At 35.8% G+C, this 26,618-nt stretch overlaps 5 protein-coding genes across 5 annotated transcripts; all 5 read right to left on the bottom strand.

Moving 5' to 3' along the window:
* Nucleotides 1-5,533: 5,533 nt before the first annotated feature.
* On the bottom strand, nucleotides 5,534-7,278 carry LOC140768718 (GDSL esterase/lipase At5g45910-like). Its single transcript, XM_073109097.1, has 5 exons — nucleotides 6,978-7,278; nucleotides 6,672-6,890; nucleotides 6,437-6,585; nucleotides 6,072-6,348; nucleotides 5,534-5,816 (listed from the first exon to the last, which is right to left on the bottom strand). Exons 1-5 carry the CDS (start codon nucleotides 7,213-7,215, stop codon nucleotides 5,611-5,613), a joined length of 1,089 nt encoding a protein of 362 aa, XP_072965198.1. The 5' UTR covers nucleotides 7,216-7,278; the 3' UTR covers nucleotides 5,534-5,610.
* Nucleotides 7,279-9,932: 2,654 nt separating this feature from the next.
* Nucleotides 9,933-12,116, bottom strand: LOC140768824 (GDSL esterase/lipase At5g45910-like). Its single transcript, XM_073109251.1, has 5 exons — nucleotides 11,755-12,116; nucleotides 11,440-11,652; nucleotides 11,194-11,342; nucleotides 10,844-11,120; nucleotides 9,933-10,291 (listed from the first exon to the last, which is right to left on the bottom strand). The coding sequence occupies exons 1-5, from the start codon at nucleotides 12,044-12,046 to the stop codon at nucleotides 10,086-10,088; spliced, it is 1,137 nt and encodes a 378-aa protein (XP_072965352.1). The 5' UTR covers nucleotides 12,047-12,116; the 3' UTR covers nucleotides 9,933-10,085.
* A 1,726-nt stretch (nucleotides 12,117-13,842) lies between these two features.
* Nucleotides 13,843-15,590, bottom strand: LOC140769276 (GDSL esterase/lipase At1g28570-like). Its single transcript, XM_073109940.1, has 5 exons — nucleotides 15,347-15,590; nucleotides 14,926-15,141; nucleotides 14,700-14,848; nucleotides 14,285-14,561; nucleotides 13,843-14,191 (listed from the first exon to the last, which is right to left on the bottom strand). Exons 1-5 carry the CDS (start codon nucleotides 15,588-15,590, stop codon nucleotides 13,935-13,937), a joined length of 1,143 nt encoding a protein of 380 aa, XP_072966041.1. The 3' UTR covers nucleotides 13,843-13,934.
* Nucleotides 15,591-18,630: 3,040 nt separating this feature from the next.
* LOC140769277 (GDSL esterase/lipase At1g28600-like) lies at nucleotides 18,631-20,268 on the bottom strand. The gene is made up of 4 exons (XM_073109941.1): nucleotides 20,028-20,268; nucleotides 19,350-19,733; nucleotides 18,961-19,237; nucleotides 18,631-18,881 (listed from the first exon to the last, which is right to left on the bottom strand). Exons 1-4 carry the CDS (start codon nucleotides 20,265-20,267, stop codon nucleotides 18,643-18,645), a joined length of 1,140 nt encoding a protein of 379 aa, XP_072966042.1. The 5' UTR covers nucleotide 20,268; the 3' UTR covers nucleotides 18,631-18,642.
* Nucleotides 20,269-22,707: 2,439 nt separating this feature from the next.
* LOC140769179 (GDSL esterase/lipase At5g45910-like) lies at nucleotides 22,708-25,140 on the bottom strand. The gene is made up of 5 exons (XM_073109786.1): nucleotides 24,818-25,140; nucleotides 24,533-24,748; nucleotides 24,309-24,457; nucleotides 23,954-24,227; nucleotides 22,708-23,150 (listed from the first exon to the last, which is right to left on the bottom strand). Exons 1-5 carry the CDS (start codon nucleotides 25,053-25,055, stop codon nucleotides 22,918-22,920), a joined length of 1,110 nt encoding a protein of 369 aa, XP_072965887.1. The 5' UTR covers nucleotides 25,056-25,140; the 3' UTR covers nucleotides 22,708-22,917.
* Nucleotides 25,141-26,618: the final 1,478 nt, after the last annotated feature.

The raw sequence follows: 26,618 nt of genomic DNA on the forward strand, positions 1-26,618 counted from the left end.
TAAATTGGTTGCGGGTATCATACTGGTTGCTAGTAAGTGAAATACTCTCAATGCCAAGATCTTGAACAAATGGGCCTTCTTTTCTAATCTAATTAAGCCCATTGCTACATCCTGCAGCATAAAATTTATTTAAAGAGAGTCAAGAAGGATGTCATAATATTTTGGCAAGTGGAATCCCCATCCCCGGCACCAAAATATTTAGCGCTAGCTCCTTGTTTGATTAGCCTCTGCAATTAAATTTGATTACAAATAACGTATCGATTAAATATGTACCCCAGTGGCAAGACAAAGGGGGCTGACAACTTCGGGGACGACGCATCTAAGTTCGCCCAGGTTCATAAATTGCGAAGTTTCACCAGCAAACTCTCCGAGCGAGCGAGCGAGCGAGCACAAAGAGTGACTACTTGCTAAAGTAGTCTCGGCACTCTGCAAACGTACCGAGTTCTAGGAATAAATAGTAGAATGGCGAATGCGTTGGAGCCGATGACGGCGAAATTTCACCTTGGCGGAAGCTTTCGGCGGCCGAGAAGAATGGCGGAAGCAACGGGACTCCAAAAAGCCTCGCCTGCATGCATTACAAAGCCAAAAAACAGAGTAGAGTAGTTATAGTTTCTAATAAGAGATTAAATAGAATTTTCTACTAGGATTTGAAATTTCTGTTTTCCCCCACCTCGCTTGGGTACCAATGAAGTCGATGATGAAGCGTCCATTGGAGAAGCGGCAGGCCAAGAAAGTCATGCCATAAGGAGATGAGTTCATTAACATAGGGATCGAGTCCGGTGACAGAGCGGAGTAATTGGCAAACTTGGCAAAAGTACACGCATCGGCATATATAGGAGTTCCCGAAGAAACTAAAGATGGGATTATAGTTAGAATTGTCAATTAAGACAGAAGCAATTAGAGATGAAGACGACCGGGCCATGGAAACTAGGAATAGGAGCTGCTCCGTATAAGTGTACAAGAGGAGAAACTAATGCCGGTGGGCAGACGAATGGACCCATCGAATCTATGACCTCCTGGCACAAATTGACACTCATTGTGAGCTAAAGAGTAGAGGTACAGTATACGATTATCATCAAACTGACCGGGCTGAATTTAGATCAGGCTTTTTGAGCGGAACGAGCTTAAATTTATTCACGGTCCGACCCATCAATTACTTGGATCGGGCTGGGCTAAAATATTTTAATCTATAACCATCCATTAGCCTATTAGAGATTGGGTTTGGTTGGATATAATGAGTTTAATATAATAAATTAAATATAAAAAATATTATATCTTATTGGGCCAAGTTTAATGGACTTATATAAAGATATTTTAGTTATCTTTCATAAAAACATACTTATATATGGATATATGTTTTACTAAATATTCAATGTGAGACTGAAAAAATTATAGAAATATACATGCATTATGAATTAGGCCATAGATGAGAGTAGTGGATCAGACTTTCAGGTCGGATCAAGTGGGCAAAGGCTTAGCCCATGCCGTCCACTATCATCTCGGGGTCGGGTCGGGTCAGACTTAGATCGGTTAAAACCAAGCAAGTTTGAGCCTAGTTTGGGTAGATTGAGCCTAATGATCATGTCTATGTCTAGGAATTGAAGAAGTTTATTAAATATAATTTTCTCCTCCTATGCCGGCCCTAGCTCTACTAGAGTTTGGCATAGGAGCCTTCTCTCCCTTGTTGTGAATGGGTTTTTCTCCCTCCAAGCTTTCTTCCTCTCCACTCTTTTAGTCGCTCCCTTCTACTTTTTTACCTCTAGCTTGCCTCTTTTATTCTTTCTTTTGTCTTTTCCCCTCTATAGCTTCTCCTCCATCCTCGGTGTCATTGGCCCCTTCTCGTTAGTTGTGTCCTCCTCTTCTTTCGTTGCCCTACACGGTTGCTCCTGTTGCTAGAAAATCTAGCTCTAGTAGTGTTGTTGCCTTCCCAGTCGTGGTCACCATCAAGAGTAATGCTACTCCTCCTTGCCAAATCTCCTCTACGTCGAGCTACTCCTCTTACTGCTACTCTAGTTAGCTGCTATTTAGTCAGCATCTCGTCAAGCCCCTCTAGGTCTTGGTGGTGCTTGGCTGGTGTTTTTATGTTGGCCCGAGTCTTGGCCTCGCCACAGTTTGGGTTTGTTTGGTGTTGCATGGTTTGGGTTTCGGCTAGGCCAGTACCATGCCATTGTATGTCGTCTTTGCTAGAGATTTGGTTTTTGCTGGTTATTGCTACAATGCTTCCTGATACCTTCTTGATTGAGGAGAGTCTAATGCTAGCTAGTGTTTGGATGTTTTTGGGTGTTTATCACTCGGAATATGTTTTCCCTTGGTTTGATGCTTATTTTTGTTATAATGCTAATAGAGGAGCTCTTCAAAATATCTATTTTTTCTCTTTGTGTATCAAGCTTGTATAATTTAACTGAATATAATGCAATTATCTACCTATGAGCTTTCCATTAAAAAAAAGTTTATTAAATTTCAACATTAATGAGCCAATAGATCAGAATAATATGCATACTTCTAGTAGATCATTTATTTATTTGGGAGTGGAGACCAGGACCTTAATTAGCTTAGATGTCCCAGTGGCGTCTCAACATAGCAGTAGCAATGTATTGATAAGCAGTGTAATCAGTGTAGTGATTGAGCACCATCCCAATTCTCATAAGTGGGGGGGGGGGGGGGGGGGGGGGGGGGGGGATCTTTGCATGTCGTCGAGTCAGATTGGCCGCACCAGGCACAGAAATTGAAGTTATATGGGCCTTCTTTTCCAGAGCAACCTTTAGGCCCCCATTGCTAAATCCTGCAAATATATTATATAATATATTAAACACACAGAGTTCAGAAGAAAGTATATATCTGGAGATTAATTCAACTTAGCTAGGCTAATTAATTCATTGCTATGCATGTATAAGTTTGGCAGGCGAATTGGGTGGCGTCAGTGTGGGGTATACAGTCATGGTACAAACTTTGGAGAAAAAGGAATGAAAGTTTTCTCACTCACCAAAACTGTATGGGAGAGTGGACCATTCGGATAGCTGCATCATAAAAATCACCACACATTATTCGCTTATTCTTGTACTTATTCTGTAGCTGCATCAATTCCACCCGTAGCAATCTGGTTATGCTACTCAGTCAAATCGTTCAACTTGCAGAGGCTTCCAGTCCTTGGGTCATAGTCTTCTTTCTTTGTACTATTTCTTTTCATAGATACGAATACTGGCAAGCAACTCAGTAATTTTGTATTAAATTGCACAAATTAACTATGGATCACATATAGACCTCAGTAGCGAGACGAATGGCCTTGACAACTTGGGGGCACGTAGGATCGATCTAATCTCGTCCAAGCATATTAACCTTTCAAAACTCGCCGAGTTCTGAACTTGCCAAATTTCTTTAATACTTTTAAAGACATTGTGGAGTAAACAAATTTTAAATATTATGATGGACCTCAATTTTATAAAGAGGTGAGAGGCGTGCACGTAATTTCTCCACTCGCCGCTAATTAATTTTAGTTAGATTTACCCAATATTAAATTTTAATTAAAACTAATTAATTATAAAGAGGCTATTGCCTCCTCTCTCTTGCTTCGCTCATGCCCCGCTCATGCTCATTTGTCTTTTTTAGGATTATTCTACACAAATATTTAAAATAATTTAGTCTTATCGTACTACTAACTAGATATCTTTAATTTTACCATAGAACACGTTTATTTATTGCATGTCCTTCTGATATGTGAGCTCTCAAGTCTCAACCAAAATACTATTATTATTAGTTTAATCACCTTATATTATTATTATTATTATTATTTAGTACTCATTCAACTCCTTCACCAACTCACACAATTAAATACACCGTCTATATTCCAACCTTTCATTCTTCTCCTATGTTTTGGAGAAACAATTAACCAGAAAATTGATTTGCCACCGCTGATCGATTAGGGTTTTCCTACTTTTATTAAGTATCAAATCCAAATTTCACAGAGGAATCGAACATATACTCTTGATAAATTCGTTTTAGTCTACCGAATGGCTGCTTGAAGAATTGGACAAATTATTTGTGAGCTAAGTATTTCTCCGATTAATATTGCCATCCAAAGTCAAGTCTACATCATATCACCGACACAATCACTTAAATTGTCTAGCAGATTCGGTGAATATTTTTGCTTGAAAGGGTCACGCGGAACAAGATAAATGAGAGAAAACCTAAAATTAATATCGTGAAACAGACAGTTTGTACTATATTAAAAAAAAATCAAATTAAGTTTTTATACTAATTAACACTTGGTGGTTGTTAATTTGGTTTATGTTATCAGACTAGTTGGTAAGCGAAAACAACATTCAATGTCAAGATCTTGAACTACTGTATATTATCTATATTACATAAGTCATACTCTCTTCTAGATGTTTTATTTATTCGGTAGGAGGCCACCTAATTAAATAATTAGTACAGCGAGAACAGTAGTTATATGGGCTTCTAACCCCTTCTTTTCCACTGCTAAATCCTGCATATTTTTATTTATTTATTTTAAATCTTGCATAATTGACTAGGTAATTCTTAATTACTGTGACCATTCTTTTTAATCCATTGACCAGCGGGGAAAAGATTTGGACTAATTAAACTTTTGAGGCTAAGTCCAGAATTCGTCATTCAGATATTTGAATAATTAAGAATTTGAAAGGTCACAGTGTCATAAAGACACTCAAACATCATCCATTTATTTGAATAGTCCTGCTAGGCGTGTTTGCAGCAGTGTACGGGTGTTTGAAGGCCCTCCACCTGTTTGAACGGCTTACGGAACGTGTTATCAGCTGTGCACGAGCGTTCGAACACCATATATCTATTCGATTGGCTCGTGGATATTCTTCAGCCTCAAGTCAGCTCTAAATAGATAAGTTGAATTTTAAGATTGGATTAAGGGTAAGTTGTAAGATAGAAAATATGTGAGAGAGCACCTCCTCTATTTTAAGAGAGATTGGAAAGGAAAAATATTTTATATTTATATCTCTATTTGTATTGGATTAGTAGATTAAAACTTTGCATTGCCCGTGGATGTAGACTCATCACCAAACTATGTAAAATCTCAACTTTCGTTCTCTCTTCTTTGTGGTTTGCATTTATTTTCAAGTCATTATCTGTGATTTAATTGGGTATTAAAATATTTTTATATTTAGCATCTTGATTGTAAATTTATTATTTAATATTAATAGTAGTTTTGCTAATATTTTATTACCTAAATCTATTGCTATCACATTAATATTATTTGGAGGAATTAAAAACCACATACGTTAGCATCTTCTACCCATTTTAATTTTGGCACGACAATGTCTACGTCCCATGCTAACGCAACCACTTTACTGTTTTTTTCTTTTTGATTCAGTGAACATTTCTGTTTGAAAGTGACAATTTAATTGTTGGCATAGAAAAGGATCAGTCACGATGAAAATGAGAGAAAACCTTTTTTATTTTTGTTCTATAATTTAATAATGTCTTAATATATCTGAATTCGAGAAGTCTTAAACATGTATATATGCAAATATAGATTTTAAGAATATAGAGAGGCAAATAAGAGGATTTTATTAAAGAAAAGAAGTCCACATATTATTTATTTTGTAATGGAGACCACCTAATTTAATGTAGGCGTCCCAGCGGACCTTCCAATATATCTGCGGCAATACAGTGGTAAGCAGCTTGGGTGAAGTGAATACCATCCCAACTCACGTAAGTGGAAGGGTCTTTGCATGCTGTAGAGCCCGGTTGGCCACACGTCGCATTAACGTTGACGTTATATGGGCCATCTTTTCCACAGCAAGCTCTAAGAGCCCCATTGCTAAAGCCTGCATTAAATTATATGATAGGGTCAAGAAGAAAGTGGAAATTAATCAAGAGCTGTATTTTGTTTAGTTAATAAGTAATCGTATTATGAAGTGGATTATTTTATAATATAGTCTTCAATCTTCATTAATAGCACGCAATCATTTCCATCGTCAAACATGGGCAGATTTAGTATATATGATTCCTCAGTACTCTCATGCACATAACTTGATTTGGTTACCCAAGTTAGTCAATGCAAGTTAGATCAGGTAGCTCACCAAAGTGTTCGGGTGAGTGGGCGATTCCGATAACTGCACCATAATAATCTGCATACATTAGTCGCCTCTTCTTGTGCTTATTCTGGAGCTGCAACAATGCCTTTTTCAGCAGTCGGTTATGGTACCTGGCTAAATCGTTCAACTCCCTGAGGCATCCAGTCCTTGGGTCGTAGTCTTCTTTCTTCGCACTTCCTTTTGTAGACAAGAAAAACGGAAAGCAACCAATGGGTGGTATCCCCGGCACCAAAAGATTCACAGCTCCATGCTTGATTAGTCTCTGCAATTAAATATATATGGAATAGCTCGTCTTTTGACTGTTATCGTACGTTAAATGACAAACTACGCATGACCAAATATATATAGACCTCAGTAGCACGACGAATGGCCTTGATAACTTCGGGCACGTAGGATCTAATCTCGTCCAAGCTTTTTCCAGCATAAATTGGATAATTTAGATCGTTCACTCCAAACTCTCCGAGTACAAAGAGCGACTTGCTAAAGTAGTCTCTGCACTCTGCAAGCGCACAAAATCCTAGGAATAAATACTATGTATATAGTTGCGTGCTTTCACTTGTGAATACGTATATAATAATTGATCACCTTGGATTGTTTTGCAAAGTGAAGGCTTCAACTCCTCGAACCATCGAAGCTGGTAGCTCAAGGAAATATTGAGAGTGGAGGTGTTAACGAAAAGACCTCTTCGTTGGAAGAATGGGATGTCGAGTGTGGTGGCGCCAGCGACGGCGAAATTCGCGCCTCGGCGAAAGCTTTTTGTGGTGGAGAAGAATGGCGGAAGCAAAGGGACTCCGAAAGCCTCAGCTTAATGCATAGCATAGAGTTATAAATTGTTAAAAGAGAGAGTACTCATGAAATATTTAGTAAGTGTGGGTAACATTGAATTGATACCAATGAAGTCTATGATCAAACGTCCATCAGAGAAGCGGCCGGTGGGGTAGCCGAAGGTGACGCCGTAAGGGAGGCGGGAGGCAGTGCGTTGCGTCGGAGGGACGAGATTGTCGAAGTTGCCGGTGTCGGCGAAGGAGTTGCCAAAGCTAAATATAGAGGTCAATCTGTGAGGGATGCAGTTGGAAGTGTTGAAGCATGAGAGGACGAGGAGGAGCAAAAGCAAGAGAGAGAGCTTCATTATTAGCGGATGATTATTCCTTTCTGTGAAATATTTGAGGTCGAATCATACACTATATAATAACTGCTTAAGATCTTGGCCTTGTTAAATGGATGAATCGGGAGAGGAGTCTGCATGATGTGCAAGTCAATGGTATGCGGTCACGCATGCATCATAATCTCGTCGGTGGCGTTATAATCTTCGTTGTCGTCGACGTTCGCGTTTCTTTAAAACAATTCCTCGTGTTTTTCTCCTGGCACAATTGTTTCTTTTTTCAGCCATGGTCCCAAGTATGAATTTGAAGATTATCTTATCTTTTAGATGTGCTCTCTTGGAGGCCATTAGATATCATTTTTCTATTTTAGACAGATTGTGCTGAATCTTTCAACTCTATACATCAACATCATATTCTTAAAAAATTATGTCTAAAGGGTCACTGAAATAGAATAATAAATCTCAAGGGTCACTAAGGTTTAAAAATCTATCATGGAAATAGTGTGGCTCAAGATCTAATGAACAAGGTTAGTAAGATTGATCTATAGGCTTCTTATTAACTGTTACATATTTTAGCGATTGGTTTTGATCCGAGTTTGAATTCGTAATTTTTTACCCGATTTGAGGCTTTTCCACGTAAAAGGTTTTGTGATTGCAATTGTTTTTTTCACGTATTATTTTCTACACATCATTATCGATAGCATGTGATAAATCATGTCTCCTAGAGTGTTCTTATGTTTTTCAATTGATATTGATATTAAAGTATTCATGTAAGTTTATTATTTTTTTCACCATCATAAACGATGGCAACCATATTCCTAATCTTTTTGGAGTTTTTCCTAGGTGGCATAAGTTCTAAATCGATATAGCTATGTTTTATTTGTTATACTTGCGTAAAAATAACTATACTATTACGGTGTTTCTTTATAAACTACTATAATGTGTAAGGTCATGGAAGAAGCTGTTTCATAGCTGACTGGGGTCGTGGAAGAACCCGATGGGTGTGTTTTTTTTTGATGGCTCACTAAATTTGTGTGTGGATAGATGCTAGCTCGAAGGGGAGCAGTATTGGTAGAGTGGGTCTATTTATGCACTTTGGTTCCTCCAGATCGTAGATGGCAGTAGTTTGGTTTAAAGTTTCGTGTCAATGCTCTCTTCAGTGAAGTACTTACTAGCAAACCCTGCTGATGGGTCTGCAAGAAACTGTCACGATAAGTGGAAATAAATCTGCCAAGATTTGTAGTGACTCACTTGTCGCTCTAAAGTCGATGATTAGATTACGAGAGAAAGTTGACTAGCAAATCCACCCTATCATCTGTGAAGCTAAAGACCTTCTATCTCTACATCCTCATGTTCACGGCTGCTATTCTAGTCAAGGAAACGATGGGAATGCCTGACATCTTAATTCGGACTTTTTTTTAAAAAAAAAGAAATATTTCGTAGGTTTATGGATAGTTGTTAATAAAGATTATATGAAGACCAACTAATAAGTAGCGGAAATTATTAATAAAACCTTATATTTGACTTTTTATAAATACACACCATAGAATATGGTGCTGGATAGATAAATATAGGCTAATTAATAATTATGGAAACTTTAAGCATAGAAGTAAGTTAATAGTTTAAGAGCATCTCCAACGTTAGCTCTCCAAATATGGAGCCAAAATTGGAGCAAGAGCCCCGTGCACTCCAACGCACCGAGCTCCATATATATTAAAATAATAATATAATATATATTATTATATTAGCTATTTTAAATTACTTAATAGATCATCTTAATGTTATTATTTTTTAATAAAAAAATATATGGTTAGAAAACTCTCATCGAGATCTTTAAAATAAGACTAATATTCAATAGTTTTAAAAGTAATTTTAAATTACTAATTTTTAGTTAAACGCATGGAAATTGTATTACACGAAATAAACATCGAAATAAGTATTACATATCATTATCTAAAAATATCAAAATTACATTACATAAAATAATTTCTTGACTGTATCCACCTTCTTGCGATGATGAATATTGCTTCTTCTATAAATTTCTTGTCTTTTTTTTTTATAAAAAAAGCACGTTCATCCGGATCTTTAATTTTATTTAAATCAATTGACAAGATATCTCTATCCTCTCGATTATTTCATATTTTAATGTATTTTAATTTTTAATATTTACATTAAGGATAATTTTGAGTAATTATATTTTAGCATACATAATTTATTATACTCATTTTTATAAATAATAAAAAATTTAAAATTTAAATTAACTTAAAAATAATTTAATATTAGACTCATTTTAAAGTTCTCGACTTTTCCAATGATATTATTTTTGTTAAAAACCGATTAGTAAAACTAATTATATACTCAGTTTAACTAAATAAATTATTTAATAAAAGATGCAAATAAATTTAAAATAATTGAATATAATAATTAATGGATAATTTTGTTATTTTTAAAAAGTTGAAATGACAAATGGAGCCCGGCTCCATTTTCATGGTGGGGCTCCAAATTTAGAGCCCCATTATTTCTAGCTTCAAATTTGGAGCTAGGTTTAGAGTTCCATTGGAGTTCAACCTAAATTTGGAGCCCGATTGGAGTTGCTCTAAGACATCGTTGCCTATAAAATATAACCAAAGCAAATTTCTAAAATGCTAATATCACATTCAAGACACGATAAATCTAAAACTCTTGTAATTAAATCTGAAATATTGTATCAGACTTAAAAAAAAAAAAAAAAAAGACCAGAGTGCTTCAGAAAATATAAAACATATTATATAAAAATGGATGAATATTCCACTTATTATTCTATATATCCCATACAAAGGATCGAAGAACAGAGCAAGTGGGCAATCTGTCATAAAAACCCCTGCCTTTTAGGTATCTCGGTAATGAAGAGCAATTAACTAATATAGGTGGACTAGTGGACCTCTGAATAAATCAATGGCAACTTGGCGGTAAGCAGCTTCAGTCAAGTGGATACCATCCCAATTCACGTAAGTCGAGGGATCTGTGCATGCTTTTGAACCAGGCAGGGTGCAGAAGGCGGTTATGTTGAAGTTATATGGCCCACCTTTTCCACAGCAAGCTCTAAGAGCTCCATTGCTAAATCCTGGATTATATTAGAGTCAAGAAGATATTATTATGTTGTAATTAATTAAACACTAAGACCCATTAGAGCTATGGTTGCCTTATTTCTTGTGCCTACTCTAAGGAATCAAGTAAACAGAGATACTAAATTATTAATTAGAGAAAATTTGTATATAACATCTTATCTTTTAATAAAATTATAGTTTACATCATACAATTTTATTATTCACAAATTGAGTCTTATGATTTAACACCATGTCATTAGATCAACTAGTTAAATTTAATTAAATTTCTGAGTTAAGCTAACTACAATAATAAAATTATAAAAATATCTTCAACCAATTCATATTAAGAGCATTTAAGTCATTTTAAAAATAAAATATCTATGTTTAATAAAATTTCTCATGTAGTTAGTTTAAATTTAATTTAGAGTATTTTTTTTACACATATTCAATAAATCATAGAGATTAATTTATAAATAATAAAAATATAAAATATAAATATTTCCCTATGAAGCAATTAGAAAGCATGAAGACTAATGCTTGTTTTACGAAAATAGCTGGAACTTAATTACCAAAGTGTTTCGGCGAGTGTGCAAGTCGGATAATTGCTCCATAGTAATCGGCATAAGCTATTCGCGTTTCCTTGTACTTATTCTGGAGCAGCAACAGTGCCTTCCGCAGCAATGCGTTCTGATACTTAGCCAAATTATTCAGATTCTTGAGGCATCCAGTCCTGGGATCATAGTCTTCTTTCTTAGCTCCTATTTCCATCGTCAAGAAATAAGGTGAACAACCAATGGGATGAATCCCTGCTACCAAAAGTTCCGTGGCTCCTTGCTCAATTAATCTCTGCAAACAGCTAATGATTCGATTAAGTGCTCGACAAAGTTACGGAAAGTTTGCTGTAAACTTTGTGGCGTACCTCAGTGGCACTAGAGATTGCCTTGATGAGTGTAGGCACGCATAGTTTTACTTCTTCCAAGCTTCTTCCGGCACTCAATTGGATCATGTAATCGTTCACCCCTACCTCTCCAACTACAAAGAGGGACTTGCTAAAGTAGTCTTTGCACTCTACAACCAATATATAAATGTTACGTATATGATGATCAAATCCCACGAGGAAGAGATAGCTAGCCTAGATAACGAAATAATTAACAATCTATTTTACCTTGGGTTGTTTTGCAAAGTGAAGGCTTCAATTCCTTGAACCATTCAAGCTCGCTGCTCAAGGAAGCGTTCGAATTGGAGGAGTTAAGACCTCTTTGTTTGAAGAAGGAACTGTCAAGTGCAGTGGCACCAGAGACAGCAAAGTTTGCACCTTTGTCAAAGCTTTGGTTGCCGGATAAGTATGGTGGAAGCAAAGGGAGTCCAAATCTCTCCGCTAAATTTCCAAAAACACGAGAGTTATTTACAACTTCTTAAGGGACAGAACATAATTGTTTTTCTTCTAATTGTCATTTGATAAAGGAAAATTTTGGCATACCAATGAAATCTATGATCAATCGTCCATCAGAGCAGCGACCAGTGGGGTGGCCGAAGGTGATGCCATAAGGGAGTCTTCCACTGGTAGCCTGAGCAAAAGAACTATATGTGATAAGATTACCCGTGTCAGCTAATGAATCACCAAAGCTAAATATGGAGCTTATTCTTTGGGAAATGCAGCGAGAAATATTGAAGCACGAGAGGATGAGGAAGATGGAATAGATTGAGAGCTTCATTGATCGATGGACACAGCAATGGAAAAAATGCTGTTGCGTCGGTGAATTTGTAAGCATTTTCTCGTGTTAGGTGCCCCCATCAAAGACTTGTAGCACAATTCCCACGCATCGGCTTTTCTTCTAGCAGAATGATTTTTCTCATTGTCTAAGAAGAGTTGTCTCTACCAACTGTAGTTGTTGGAAGATAGGATAGGAGCTGCCTAACAAAAACAGTGTCTGACACTGATCTTAGAACTCAATTCATCCCAAAATTTAATCTACTAGGTAAATCAAAGTCTGAAGATCTATATAAACATTTTTCCGTTTTCCTCTCTTTTCAATGTGATATTATATTTCATATGTAATACTCAACAAACAATGATCACGACGTCGTTTGCGTCTACAATATAATCTGAGCCATGTCTTATAAAATCATCTCTGCGTCTTTTAGCCTTCTTATTCTTTTCCTTTTTTTAGCTGTAGATGATTACTAGAGTTATTTAGATTTATTAACGAGCCATAGTTGGATCTACTCCGTCTGTATTGTTTATTAAGCTTTTGCCAACTTCACTGAAATTAATGAAATTATTTGCTTTATGGACATTTACCTAAAAAAGGGAGACTTATATCCCCATTATGAATAAAACCCCTAACCTTCGATGGGAACGGATCAATCTACAGCGACGTCTTCCTAAAACATAGAAATATCGCCCTCCCGTACCATTACCAACCATTCAAGAGAAAAAGATTGCACAATTATATGATTCTAACATCGAGCCTAATTATTTTTTCCTTTTTTTAGTTAATTAAAGTTTAAATTCATTTAGTGAAAATGGCCACAGATCTAGGATTACAGAAATCGTCTCAACAGAAAGAAATATCAGAAGCATCACGAGGAAAAAGGACAAGGAGATCAAGAAGATCGATAATCCTATGAATTGTGCTAAATTTGGGGAGCCAGAACTTCTAGCCCACTTTCATGAAGGGATTTGAACCCCACCTTAGTGCAAACTTTATTGCCTTTCGTACCATAAGATGTTAACTTAATTGCCTTCCGTACCATACTACTCACACAGTGAGAAATAGCAAACATCAAGCTCCAAAGAGGTACAAATTATATGTGTACTATAGGCTAAACTTTGGGACGAATAAGATCCATTTGTATTGATTAAAAAAAGGAGAAAAAAAAAAGAATGCATCTATGATATGCACCTATTAGGCAAGGTAAGGCGGACCCAAATTTGGCTTGGGCCTAATCTGATATTTGCCGTTTTGGGCATGATATTAGAATAGGCTTGACAAATTGGAATGAAGAATAACATGAAAGAAGAACTTCTTAAAAATGGCAATAACATTCTAATTTTAAAAGTTATAAAAAATTGGATCTATCATATACCTACAAAATAGGTATTCTTTTTGGGGATCAAAGTTTATAAGAAGTTTAACGCTTATATATCATAATAATATTTCTCAATAATTTAGTACGGTACTTTTTTATTACTATGATATCTATTTTATAACTAATTTTATGATAAGAAATTATTTTTTAAGCTAAATTAATTTTATCATTAATCCATCGTTAATAATGTGTGGATCCTACTTATAACTTAAGTTAAAGTTGATAAAAAATTTATATTAAATACATGATATTTGTAACACTTGCTATTTTTACTAACACGGGTCCTTTTTAGGAACGCAGCATTTGATGGATCAAAAATTTGTATCTATTACATTATTATCCTAGCCACCAAATAGACTTTTAACATGCACCCTAATAAATTAAGTATGAAACCAAAGAGATGTTTCAAGAAAAATAGTTTCACATAATACGATGAACAAATCAAGAGATTTATATACTTAGATGCAGCATTTGCAAGTACACGTATCTTCTAATACATATGCTTTCGAAGATACGATGTAACCGATGGAACAAGCCCTTTATTAGCTCTGGGAAGGTAACAATATTCTATTTCTTAGCAGTGACTCCATGAGGGAATCCATTAGGTAGAACACTTGATATCGGTGGATCGGCATAAGGGCCTCTGAGCCAACCACCGGCAATATACTTGTAAGCAGCTTCGGTCATGTGGACGCCGTCCCAACTCACGTAGGTTGATGGATTATTACATGCAGTAACATTTGACACACCACAAAGAGCACTAAAGTTGAAGTTGTATGGCCCACCTTCGCCACAGCAAGCTCTAAGAGCTCCTCCGGTAAATCCTACAATATCAAGATTTAACATAAAATGATTGTGATATAGAGGACGAATTAAGCTTGGAAAAGAAGAGGATAATAGATATAATTGTTCAGTACCATATTTTGCTGGAGATCTAGCGAATTGGATGACTGGACGAACGTACTCGGCGAAGATGATCCTGGCCTGTGGATACTTAACACTCAGCCGCACCACTGCATTGCGGAGCAATACATCATGGTATCTGCTCAAAATGTTATACTTCTTTAGGCAACCGGTTCTAGGATCGTAGTCTTCTTTGTTTTGGCTCTGGAAGAGAGTTAGAATCGCTGGCACGCATCCCGATGGCATAATCCCCGGTACCACCAAAGTTATTACCCCTTCTTTGATAAGTCTCTGCATCACGTAGCAGGATAGTTAATTATATTTAGCAGGCACATGGAGATAAGAGCAATTAATTAATTAATTAAATTCCTCAAATTAAGGCGTGCATTCATATTAGTTGTTACGTAGGTAAAATTCCATTTAATGTACCTCGATGGCCATAGAAATGGTTTCAATCATTTTAGGGACGTAGGATGCCACTTCTTCCACACTTATTCCCGTATTCAACATATAGATATGATCGTTCCCCCCAATTTCGCCAACAAAAAAGAGGGACTGACCGAAATAATCCCTGCAATCTGCAGACATACTTACTACTTGTTGCTCTCAGGAAATCAAAACGTAGGACAAGAAAAGACCGAATCACTATTCAGACCTTCAGCTGTTTTGCAAAGTGAAGGCTTCAACTCGTCGAACCACCCAAGTTGAACACGCAATGAAACGTTGAGCGGACGTATGCTCGTCATATTATTTTCCTGGTAAAATTCAGGATCAAGTGCTGTGGCTCCCACAACAGCAAAGTTTGCTCCTTGCTGATAATTATTGCTATGAGCTAAGTAAGGTGGAACCATAGGGAGGCCAAATTCCTCAGCTACAAGAGCATATATCATCATATATTCATATATAAGAGGAGTTAATAAGTAAGATAGTCCGGGAAATCTTCTTTTTGATTTTATAATGTTAGATAACTTAAAAATTTTAAGCTGTAGACAACATACCAGCAATATATATTATATATTTACCATATATATATCTTATAAATAAAAAATCTAGAGTAGATAGTAAGTTAAAAATACCGATAAAGTCTATAACCAAACGTCCATCAGAGCTGCGGCCAGTAGGGTGCCCAAAGAAGGTCATGCCATAAGGAAGAAAGTTCATTGCTATAGAGGATAAGCCAAGGGATTGGGCCAAGACTGCAATGTTACCCGTATCCGTAAACGAGTTCCCGAAGCTAAAGATGGCGTTGTAGCTAGAGTTGGCAATACAGAAGTGGGTAGAGAGGAAGACGACCAAGATTAGGGATAAGAGTTGCTCCATTTGCTCCATTAGAGGAGGAATAGAGCTGGATAAGATACACGGAGCCAAGAATGAGGTTCCTATTAATATAAAAGTCTCCATGGGTCCTGTGCGGTGACAGAAATCTTCACTTGCTAAAAACGGGGCCAACCATCAATATCTCGCTGGTGCAATATAAAAAGAAAGAAAAAACCGTCCATGGGTAAACATTGACAATCTCAGCAGCTGAGGGACACTCGAGATATTTTCTAATACCCGGAGGTTTTGCACCCTTTTGAAGGTAATACTTTATACCTTTCCAACTGAAAACAAAAGGTAGTTGACAAAATTTATCTATTATCTAACATTGAAAATGATTTTAAATCGTTGTAGGTGTATCTTAGGGTCACATGAAATACTACGTAACAAAGTGGATCGAGGGTCCGTGGTTGAAGACTTGCTGTTGGACTTTGATAAAACATGTGAACCACGTTTGGATCCTCCTGAGTGGTCTCCTTCAGAATTAATTTCATGAGTTGTCATGAATAGGGTCATCTGTCCTACTACTGTATTATTTAATGGGGATTTTTTTTAATTGATATAAAAGGAACCGTTAGTAGTTACAGATTAATCAACTTACACCCACTACGGGTTGGTCCAAACCCAATAGCCCACGGAGCTCCACAGAGAGCTCCACACCCGGCCTCAGCACCACTTGCCTAGACGACGTCTTACCTTCGTTTGCTGCCCAATCAGCAACCATGTTTCTCTCTCTTCTCGTGTGAGAGATTTTACACCTCTCAAGGTGGTCAAGGGTGGCCCAGCACTCTTCTACCAAGGACCTGATCCTCCACGGGCAGCCAATTTCTTTCCGGAGTATCCTCGCCAGTTCAAGGGAGTCTACCTCCACCTTAAGTCGATGGAGACGTTTAGTGCAAGGACCGACTTAATTAAATAAGTGGACCTATGATAGGGAGAGATTTTCAGCTTAAAGTCCAGTCATTATCGAATTGCCAATAATAGGTAATATCGAGTTTTTATTTTTTACTGATTTAGCCCTAATAAATTTTTAAAAAACTGTCATCTCATAAAATAGCAGAATTAATACCCGCAAAATTATCATTTTTACTAATTTATACCTAACAAACTAAAAAAATACTACCGTGTAATTCTTCTTAACATAATTTTTTTCTAAATAACTACTTTCTTCAATCTTCTTCCTCTTCCATCTTCTCATCCTTTTGCCGTTTTCTTTCTCTCATTTTTCTTCTACCTTCTATTTTCATCAATAACAATTTAAATACTTTTTCTCCTCTAAAATGGTCTTATTTGGTAATCCTAAAAGATAGCTCTTTTATTTAATATCCTACTCATCTTATTCACTATTCATCTTCCTCATTTTGTTCTTCGGTAATTTAAATTTTTTTAAATTAAATTACTTTCTCAAAATAGGTGTATCACCCATGTAAATATTGTCAATATTTATATATCATTTTGACAATGTTTTTCACTACTCTAATTTTTCTAATGTGTCTTTGATTAAAATTTGTGTAAAAGTCTTGAGGCATCACATATTTAAATACTGTGCATCACCTATACGAAATATGCGCCTCAATAGTAGGTAAGATACGCATTGATAATAGTAAAAATGTCTTACACGTCATCTATGTAAATTATGTACATTATTTATACAAAATGTGTGCTTCAAAATTAGGCAAAATATATATTGATAATAGTAGAAAAGTCTTACGCATCAAAATTAAGTAAGGGACGCATTTATAATGATGAGAAAATCTTGTTCATCACCTCTGTAAACCGAAAAAAAAACTTTCCAATATTAAAATATATAGCTGTATATAAAGACCAAATATTAAAGAAATAAAATTTAAGATAAAAATATCATCCTTAGGTTTGTTCGCCAAACACCAAGAAAATAATATGCTAGTGGAAGATTGCATATATTTTAAGATTTAACACCAATATATTAGTAAACCTAGTAAAAAATTATGCACATTACTTATGTAAAGTATTTCTAAAGTGTATACAAAACATTGGTAGAAATTTTAGTGAAGATAAGTATCAAAACTTAATCATTAATTTTTTATTAAAAAAAAAATGTTATACATCGTTTATATAATTTATACGTATTGTTTGTGTAAAATACAAGCTCTAATCTTAAACAAGATACGTATCGATATTTCTAAAAAAATGTCACGTATCGTCTATGTAATATACACGTACCGCCTATTCAAATTGTAGGAACCCACTTGAGAAACAGTGTATTTGGTGGTAATTGTTATAATTTTGATTGATGCAATCTTAATTGTTATAGTTTTATAGCATATATCCTTCATTATTGGAGATCCCAGCTTGGTTTAAATAGAGAATATACCAAGAATTTTTATGGTGAGGAGAATACCGGGATAAGAAAATGTGTGCCTTGGTGAATTGGAGCAGAGCGTGCAGAAAGAAAGAGCATATGAGTGTGATAGATTTGAAGGGGATGACAAAAGTGTGGTGGATATGCAAGGTTAAATACTGACAATTAATTATGCACTTTCTAGCTAACTACGCCATCGAAGAGTCATTGAATTTTTCTCTCTACTATATGGTGCAAGAATAAGCTTCATATAGAGTATTCTGATCATGTTGTTTGGATTCTAATTATATCATCTCTTCTCCAAATGCAGCAGGGAGATATCATTTTCATTACTTAATTACCTACCTATTATATTAATTTTTTTTCTTTATTGTGACATAACATTACTATTGGATCTATTTCAAATTCAATTAAATTTGAAATTATTTATTGATCGGCTCATTTATGGTCGATCTTAAAATTAGCTCAAATCAATATTATATTAATTCAAACCTAATTCTATATATAAGTTCAAAATTAATTTCAAATCAAGTTGCCCACTTTTTTAAGTAAGTAGTTGATGCCGGTGTTAATGCTATTTTTGTCACATCCATTATCTCAGATAATGTAATCAATAAATTTACCGTAAGAGAGACAACTCTAAATATCATTAATTAAATTCCTTGTAAAAGAACAAGTATTTTATTAGCTACAATTCTATTTTTCGCCAGTGACTCAATGAGCGAGTTGATAACTCGGAACGCTTGATAAGGGTGGATCGGCATAAGGCCCGTTGAGCCAACCCGTGGCAACTTGTTTGAAAGCAGCTTCGGTCATATGGACTCCATCCCAATTCACGTAGGTCGATGGGTCACTACATGCACTGGCACCAGGACCACCACAAGAAGCACTAAAGTTGTAGTTGTATGGCCCACCTCCTCCACAGCAAACCTTAAGAGATCCTCCGGTGAATCCTTAACATCAACACAAATTATGATCATACACATTCATGTGATGTATAGATACATACAATATGTGTATGAATGTACGTACCAAATTTTGCTGGATTGCTTAGGAAATCGATAACTGGTTGATAGTACTCGGCGAAGATGATCCTGGCTTGTGGATACTTGGCCCGTAGATCAGTCACTGCATTGCGAAGCAATGTGTCGTGGAGGCTGCTCAATCCGTTGTAATTCTTTAGGCATCCGGTGTTAGGCTCGTAGTCGTCTTTGTTTTGGCTCGGGAATCGTGTTAGGATGACCGGCACGCATCCGGTAGGCAAGATCCCCGGCACCACCAAAGTAGTCGCACCTTCGTTGATAAGTTTCTGGATAAACAAGAATAGCAAGCAAGTAGGTACGTACTTGGATAGTGTCAATTTATTCTACTTATTTTCCTTTTAAAATTTTATTCCTCAGATTAAACTATAGTAGGGCTACCTCGGCGACGGCAGAAATGGCTGCGATGATTTTAGGGACGATGGCTGCCACTTCTTGCACAGTTTTTCCGGCCATCAACATGAAGTTGTGATCGTTCCCACCGATCTCTCCAACAAAAAAGAGGGATTGAGCGAAGAAATCGTTGCAAGCTTGAGGTGTGTTGCAAAGCGAAGGCTTCAACTCCTCGAACCACTGAAATTGGACGTCCAATGAAGTGCCCTGCTGTTGTGCCTTCGTCGACGTATTATTCTGAGAGCCAAGTGCTGTCGCTCCAAAAACAGCGAAGTTTGCTCCTTGGTTGTAATTATTGCTCTTAGCTAAGTAGGGTGGAAGCAATGGTAGCCCAAATGCTTGAGCTACATAACAAAACATTATACCGGTGAGCTCCGTGTATTTAGAAAAGATACAGTACAATTATTAAAACATACTCTATAATATCAGAATACATAATAATTTATTTAAACAAAATTTAAGATATAACAGAAGTATAATATAATACAAAAAATAGTACTCATATTATTATTATATTATTTCGAGTCTTATGAAAACTTTTCGAGCGAATTCTGAGCCAACTCAATTATTTTAACTATTCTAACTATAAGATGACGAAGCAAATTTATATTTAATCACAAGATAGTAAGATATAATTCTTTCAAATTTAATTAAATAAGATGGTACCGGAAAGTTAATAATACCAATGAAATCTATAACCAAACGCCCATCGGAGCTTCTGCCGGCCGGGTGGCCAAAGTAGGTCATGCCATAAGGAGGCGAGCCAGGTGAGTTGGTCAAGACCGCGAAGTTACCCGTATCAGCATACGAGTCTCCAAAGCTAAAGATGGCGTTGTACTTAGCGTTGGCGAGAGAGAAGAACTTAGAGAGGAAGAGGAACAGGGATAGGAATAAGAGCCCCTTCATTTGCTCGATTAATTAGAGGTGGATAGACGCATAAGACCATGAACGAATAAGATTCATATTTATAGGTCTTAATTGGCAACTCTGCCATTAAAACCTTCCAGTGCAGACGTGAAGTACTTGCTATAACGGGATCAATCATCCATCCTAAGAATCCATTTTGGGATCATAAAAAAAAACATAACCGGGAAAGACGTTAATGCTTTCTAGGCTTAGGAATAGGAATTTGAACTGTTTTCAAGCAAATAAGTGAGTTAGTTCTGTAGAAAAAAATCTAATTAAAATCATATAACAGTAACTGCGTTTTGTGAGTTGCCTTGGAAGAACTTCTACGTTGAATGCATTTTCTAGCATCTTCTATTACTCTATTCACTTATATGTTATAAGGTAGATTTTATGCCATATTTTTTATGCTAGCAATATCTTATGTTAAATATTTCTTTCTATGAGAGATCAACCTCTAAGATTTTTAATCTAGTGTGTGATTCATGTTAAAGAATCATCACACTATTCCCTTTTTATTTTATCTAATAGACTATAGTTGATAAATTAATATTTGAATACAAACCTTTTATTGAAAAAAGACTCCATCTATTAATGTAGAAATATTCTTCCTAATAAATAAACGAAATCCTCAGCGTAGAATAACAAATATTTATTCAGCTATGGAAAATAAAAAGAAACGCCATTCCATGCAAATAACGTAAGTTTTGACATGCACTTAACACCTGGCACACCACAAAATGCTTTAAGGTTGCAATTGTATGGCCCACCTCCTCCTCGGCAGACCTTAAAGAGCCCCTTTAATTATTAAATCCTGCAGCAATTAAGATTAATAGCACGGTGTTTTTCTTTTAAACAAAATTAGGTAAAATGCAACAGGAGGAGTGTTTTTGATAGATCTTTTTTAAAAAAAAAGAAAGATTAGTGGGCATATTTAACATCTAAAATGTAAGAGAATTTTTTTAAAGAAGAAATGGGGAAAATGCCCCAATTAAATTGAAAAAAAAAGGACTTTGATCATTCAAATATATCAAGTTAAGGGAAGGGATCTAATATTTATAATAAGGATTATTATACCTTGAGAGAAGGATCATTAGTGAAATAATTTTATACCCATACTGCATCTCTTTAGACTCATCCACTCCATTTATGTGCACACGTATAGCAATTTTTGCTAAATACTAGATTTAACAGCCACTCATCATGAATATTTCATCAATGTCTTTTTAAAAATTAATCATAATTATAATCTTGAAAGACCCAATGAGCTCATTGATAATGTCGCTAAGTTATTTGCTAGAAGGAATATTTACAAGAGATGCTATGATGCTGCATACTAGTTCATCTTAGATATTGGAAATTAATCAAGTATGTTTCATGAGATTTATAAGTAAAAAATTAGTTTTTATATAGCATTCAGAGTGTTAGACACAAGAGTTTCAAACTCGGATTTTGGTCTCATTATTATCTTGTATATTCTTTCGTTTTCTTAAAAAATAAAAACAACCAAGACCAAGTAAGCTTATTGTTCTCTTTAATTGTTGTTATTCTTTGGTATCCAACTGAGACCACTATAAGACCAAATACTTCAAATTCTGGGGCCCCAAATCTAATAACTCATGGCCTCATAGGTTTAGAGGCGTACTTGGGCCAAAGCCTGGTTACTTACAAATCATATCACTTAACTTTAAGGATTATTCTTGACTAGATATAATGTTCTTATCATTACTTCAAAAAACCCAAAAGAAAAAAAAAAGTTCTTATCAAAATCAATGGTGGCATCTTCCAGTTCAAAAATGTAAGATGTTGGTTGTCATTTTCATCTTTGAGAGAGCATTTCATCCACAAGTTAGGAAGTGCAACTTATAAAACCAAGAGCTATATAATCTGTGAACGGAATAGAGTTGAAATAAGAATGATAATTTTTACTTATTATTACTAAAATAAGAATTTTAGTAACTATTACTATCGGATTAATGCATAACAATTAGCCAAACAAACAGGTGGCCGATTTGAGATTCCGGCTTTATGCTGTTAAATATATAGAAACAAGTGCTGTCCTGTTGGTTGCTGTAAGCAATATAAACTCATAAAACAAAGACCAAATTAAATGGCAATAAATTATAATAAATTAATTAATAGCAAAATTAATGTTAATATCAAATGAAAAATTCACAAGATGCTATATAAGTAGAGAGCTACTTATCGTTCAAGACAATCATATGCAAAAATATTAAATATATGCAAATCATAAAAATAAAAATAAGAGCTAAGATTTAAGTGATTCAATGATGTGCCATATATAAAAGTTCAATTTACTAGAAGATTTCGGGTGTTCAACCCTTTCCAAATTTAAGCCAAAAACAACATTGGTTTCTATCATTTATGCATCTTCCTAAAAGACAAAGACCATAGCACACAAAAAAGGAGCGGCAGAAAATGAATAAAGAAATAACGAGCTCTTGAATACCTTAATTTCTTATAATGTGAGACAATACGAGCGTAGCAAATGAATAAAGAAATATCGAGCTGACTGAATGAAGTAACTTGAACCACCGAAGTATCTGTAATGCCAACCTCATGTATTTTCTGTTACGATTGACTGATTGCTATATTAACTTATTTGGTAGATCCAATTAATGCAACAGCTCTAGCGAAGTTGCGGCTTAATGATGGGTGGATCAGCAAAAGGACCATAGAGCCAACCTTTGGCGATGTGGCCATAAGCAGCTTCAGTCAAGTGAATCCCATCCCAGCTCCAATGTGTCGATGGATCCTCGCATGCAGAAGCTCCTGGCTCACCACATTTGGATGTCATGTTGAAGTTATATGAGCCACGTCCAGTTGATCCACAGCAAGCTCTCGGAAGCTGAGACAAAAACCCTGCGACAAGAATGAACAATAAACCTTGTCATTTCCATCATTGTTTCCAAGTTAATGTAAAGGAACTCAATTTATGGTTTGCTTTTAGTTCTTTGACAGGAGGTAAATTTCAATAGTGACAATGCATGAAAATTGTCCAAGATTGGGGAATGCCATTTTTGTGAGGCTTTTTCCTGTTAGTTTCAAAAAATTTATGAACCAAAGAACATTAGAAAATGAGTTGATCATTGATGCCAGATACAGCTAACATGTTCTAATATTAAGTATTAAAGGATGCCAAAATAAAAGAATAACCCTCACTCCTCAGAGGTCTACGCATTCAACAATGCATTTTCCAATGAGTCCATTCAAAAGAGCAACTAATCACAATATCCTATCGTCATAAACATTTTCCCACAAGATTATATCAGTTTCGGATATCATTCGTCAATTAAGGATTACTCCATTTTCCAAATTTAGAGATAGATCTGAAAGATTGGATCTTTGGTCGAACAGAACATTAATTTATTTTCAGTGAACCTTTCCAGGCAAGACCCTCGTAAAGTATGATATGATTACAGCCTCCTAAGACTGTGTACAGACCAGGTGGCCAACTGGGGCAAATGATCAATCATGAAAAAATAGAAAGGCGAAATTGCAGACACCCGATATGTGCATGCAAGTAAACAAGAAAACTAGAAATAAAATATGTGTTATTTATATCCAAGCATACCAAGTGATTGTTTGGGGCAAATGATCAAACAAATAGAAGAGTAATCGTAGCTTATCCACCAAGTGCAAGAAGGAGAGATCTAAAGACTCACCGAATTTTTGGGAATGGAGTATGAATTGGACGACCGGAGTATAGTAATCGGCATACATGATCCTCACATCGGGGTGCTTGATCCGGAGCTTCTCAATCGCACGTCTAAGCATCGAATTGTGTACCCAAGCCAAAGTATTGAAATTTCTAAGGCATCCACTCCTCGATCCGTAGCCATCTTTTTGGGTCTTGAACAGAGACAAGTAGACTGGAAAGCATCCGATAGGCAAAACCCCAGGCACCACAAGATCCACAGCTCCCTCACTGATCAATTTCTGCTCCCCATATAAAGATTTCGATGAAGAAGGAGGGGGGAAAAAAATTCATCTTTGATTGACTAATTGAGGTTATCATACCTCTATCCCTTTTGAGATCGACTCAATAACATCCGGCATAATCTCATGTGCTTCCTTCATTTCTCTGCCGGCAAACAAGGGGGAATTGTAGTCATTTCCTCCAAATTCGCCGACGATGAAGAGAGATCTGCCAAAGAATTCCTTGCAATCTGCGACCAGATTCGAAAAGCTTAGAATAGTTCAAAAGATGGAGTCTATACCTAAATTAAAACAAGCAAAAAAACCTTGGGGAGAGCCGCAAAGGGAGGGCTTCATCTCCTCGAACCATTTTATCTGCTCGTGCAAGGATCCGGAGTTCCAAATCGTCTTGCCAAGACCTTTTGCTTCGAAGAATCCGATGTCGAGAGCGGTGGCGCCGGTGATGGCGAAGTTTGCTCCTCTCGAAAAGGTGGCATTTTTGGCCTTGGACGGAGGAAGCAATGGAAGACCCAGCTCTTGTGCTGTAACAACAAATTAGATCTAGCGGAGAATAAAATAGAGAAGCAAGTGGTCAAGATGATGATATATACCGATGAAATCGATGACCAATCGGCCATCAGAGCAGCGGCCGGTGGGGTAACCAAAGAAGGTCATGCCATAGGGATGCCTGGCGGTGGCAAGGAAGGAAGGGATGCCGTCGACGCAGAGGTTGCCAGCGTCGACGAGGGAGTCGCCGAAGTTGAAGATGGCGGCGTATTGCTGAGCTGAGAAGGAGGGGGGAGGGAGGAGGGAGAGAAAAAGGAGGGAGATGACGAAGGGGAGCTTCATGGTAGGAAGGGGGAAGAGGAGGAGAGAAGGGAAGGTGTTTTGACCACTGGGGTTCTTCTAGTCTACAGGACTACTTGGGCTTCTCCTCTTCTTTGCCTTTTTGTTTGTTGTCCGGAAGAGAAGAAGAATATTAAAAGGTTAATTACACTTTTAACCTCCGAACGGTTCTCTTTAACTACTATATTAAAAAAAATACTCTGAAATGCCCTCCTTTTTTTAGCTATTTATTAAATTTCTTTTTAAATAATATTGAACGTCATGCGATTAATTTTATGTCCTCTGAAAATTATTTTACTTTATTTTAGAAGAAAAAAAATAATTATTTAATATTTTACATTATCAGGTGAGAAATATTTTTTAATTTAGAAGGTCGATGTTTACCGAAAATACGAGTGTTTATAAAAATTAGTAATAGTTCGTGTAGTCTCAATCTAAGTATAATTTTTCTAATATTAAGTAAATTTATATTTTATTATGTTTTTAAATTATAATATATATGGTGTTATTTCACCAAGTAAATTGGTTTTAAATTTTTTAGAACAAATTTGACTGCACTTTTATGAGGATATAAGTTGGTTTAGCGATTAATTTTAATGTTGAGAGAAAAATGTGATGCTTCTATTGGTTTCTAGAAATAACATTAATTACGATGAAGACGTTCTTGTGGGTACCAAAAGTTATCTAAACCCAACCGAAGAATATAATAAAACATTGACAATTACTATTAACTCTTCCAAAGGGAGGCTAACCTTCATCAAGAGACTATATCAATGTTAAAAAGTACTAAAAAAAATCCATATCAACGTATGTTAAATAGAGATGTATGTCGATATGTCAATTATAATCAAGTTCAAAATTTATTCAGTTAAATTAAATATTAATTTTTCACCTTAGGGATCCCTTAATTTTATGGATTAAGAATATGTCCTTATAGTCTGTAGCCTATAAAAGATTATCCACCATAAAGCAGAATCACACGTAAACAAAAGTATCTACGATAAATATGAAACCAAAATGATTTGAATCTTAGGAGTTGCATATTATATGGACGGATGTAGCACTTTTCATCTATTTTTCCATGCATTATACCCACGTTTGCAGTAGTAGTCGTCAGTGCATGGTTTGGTGATTGCCAAAATAGTTGTTTTGATGTGGAAAAAAGAATTCATATATAATGACAATTGTTTGGTAAATAGCTCATGAAAAATATTTAATAATAGTTGATGCACTAGCTGTGAGCTTTGATTGGTGATCACAACATTAATTGATAGCTTCAGTGTCTCAATTTCTTTGCTGTCAAGTATACCCTACAAAGGTCTTGGTAGGTTGCTCGATCTATTTACTTACCAAACCCTTTGTTTGGTAGTATGCTATTGTCATTGTACACTTTGACTTGGTGGTTTTAATACTCTAAGAAGCAAACACATAAAGAATTATGCAACCTAATTTCTTTGATGAACTTGTTAATTATGAAGATTGGGTGGTATCTAATCTTCTAATCCCCCACATGAATTGCTTAAACTTATCACTGTTTCTTATCTACTTAGAGAGCTCAATAAATAG

Source organism: Typha angustifolia, chromosome 10 (genome assembly GCF_048772165.1).
Source record: "Typha angustifolia cultivar Huaian chromosome 10, ASM4877216v1, whole genome shotgun sequence".
Taxonomy (NCBI): Eukaryota; Viridiplantae; Streptophyta; class Magnoliopsida; order Poales; family Typhaceae; genus Typha; species Typha angustifolia.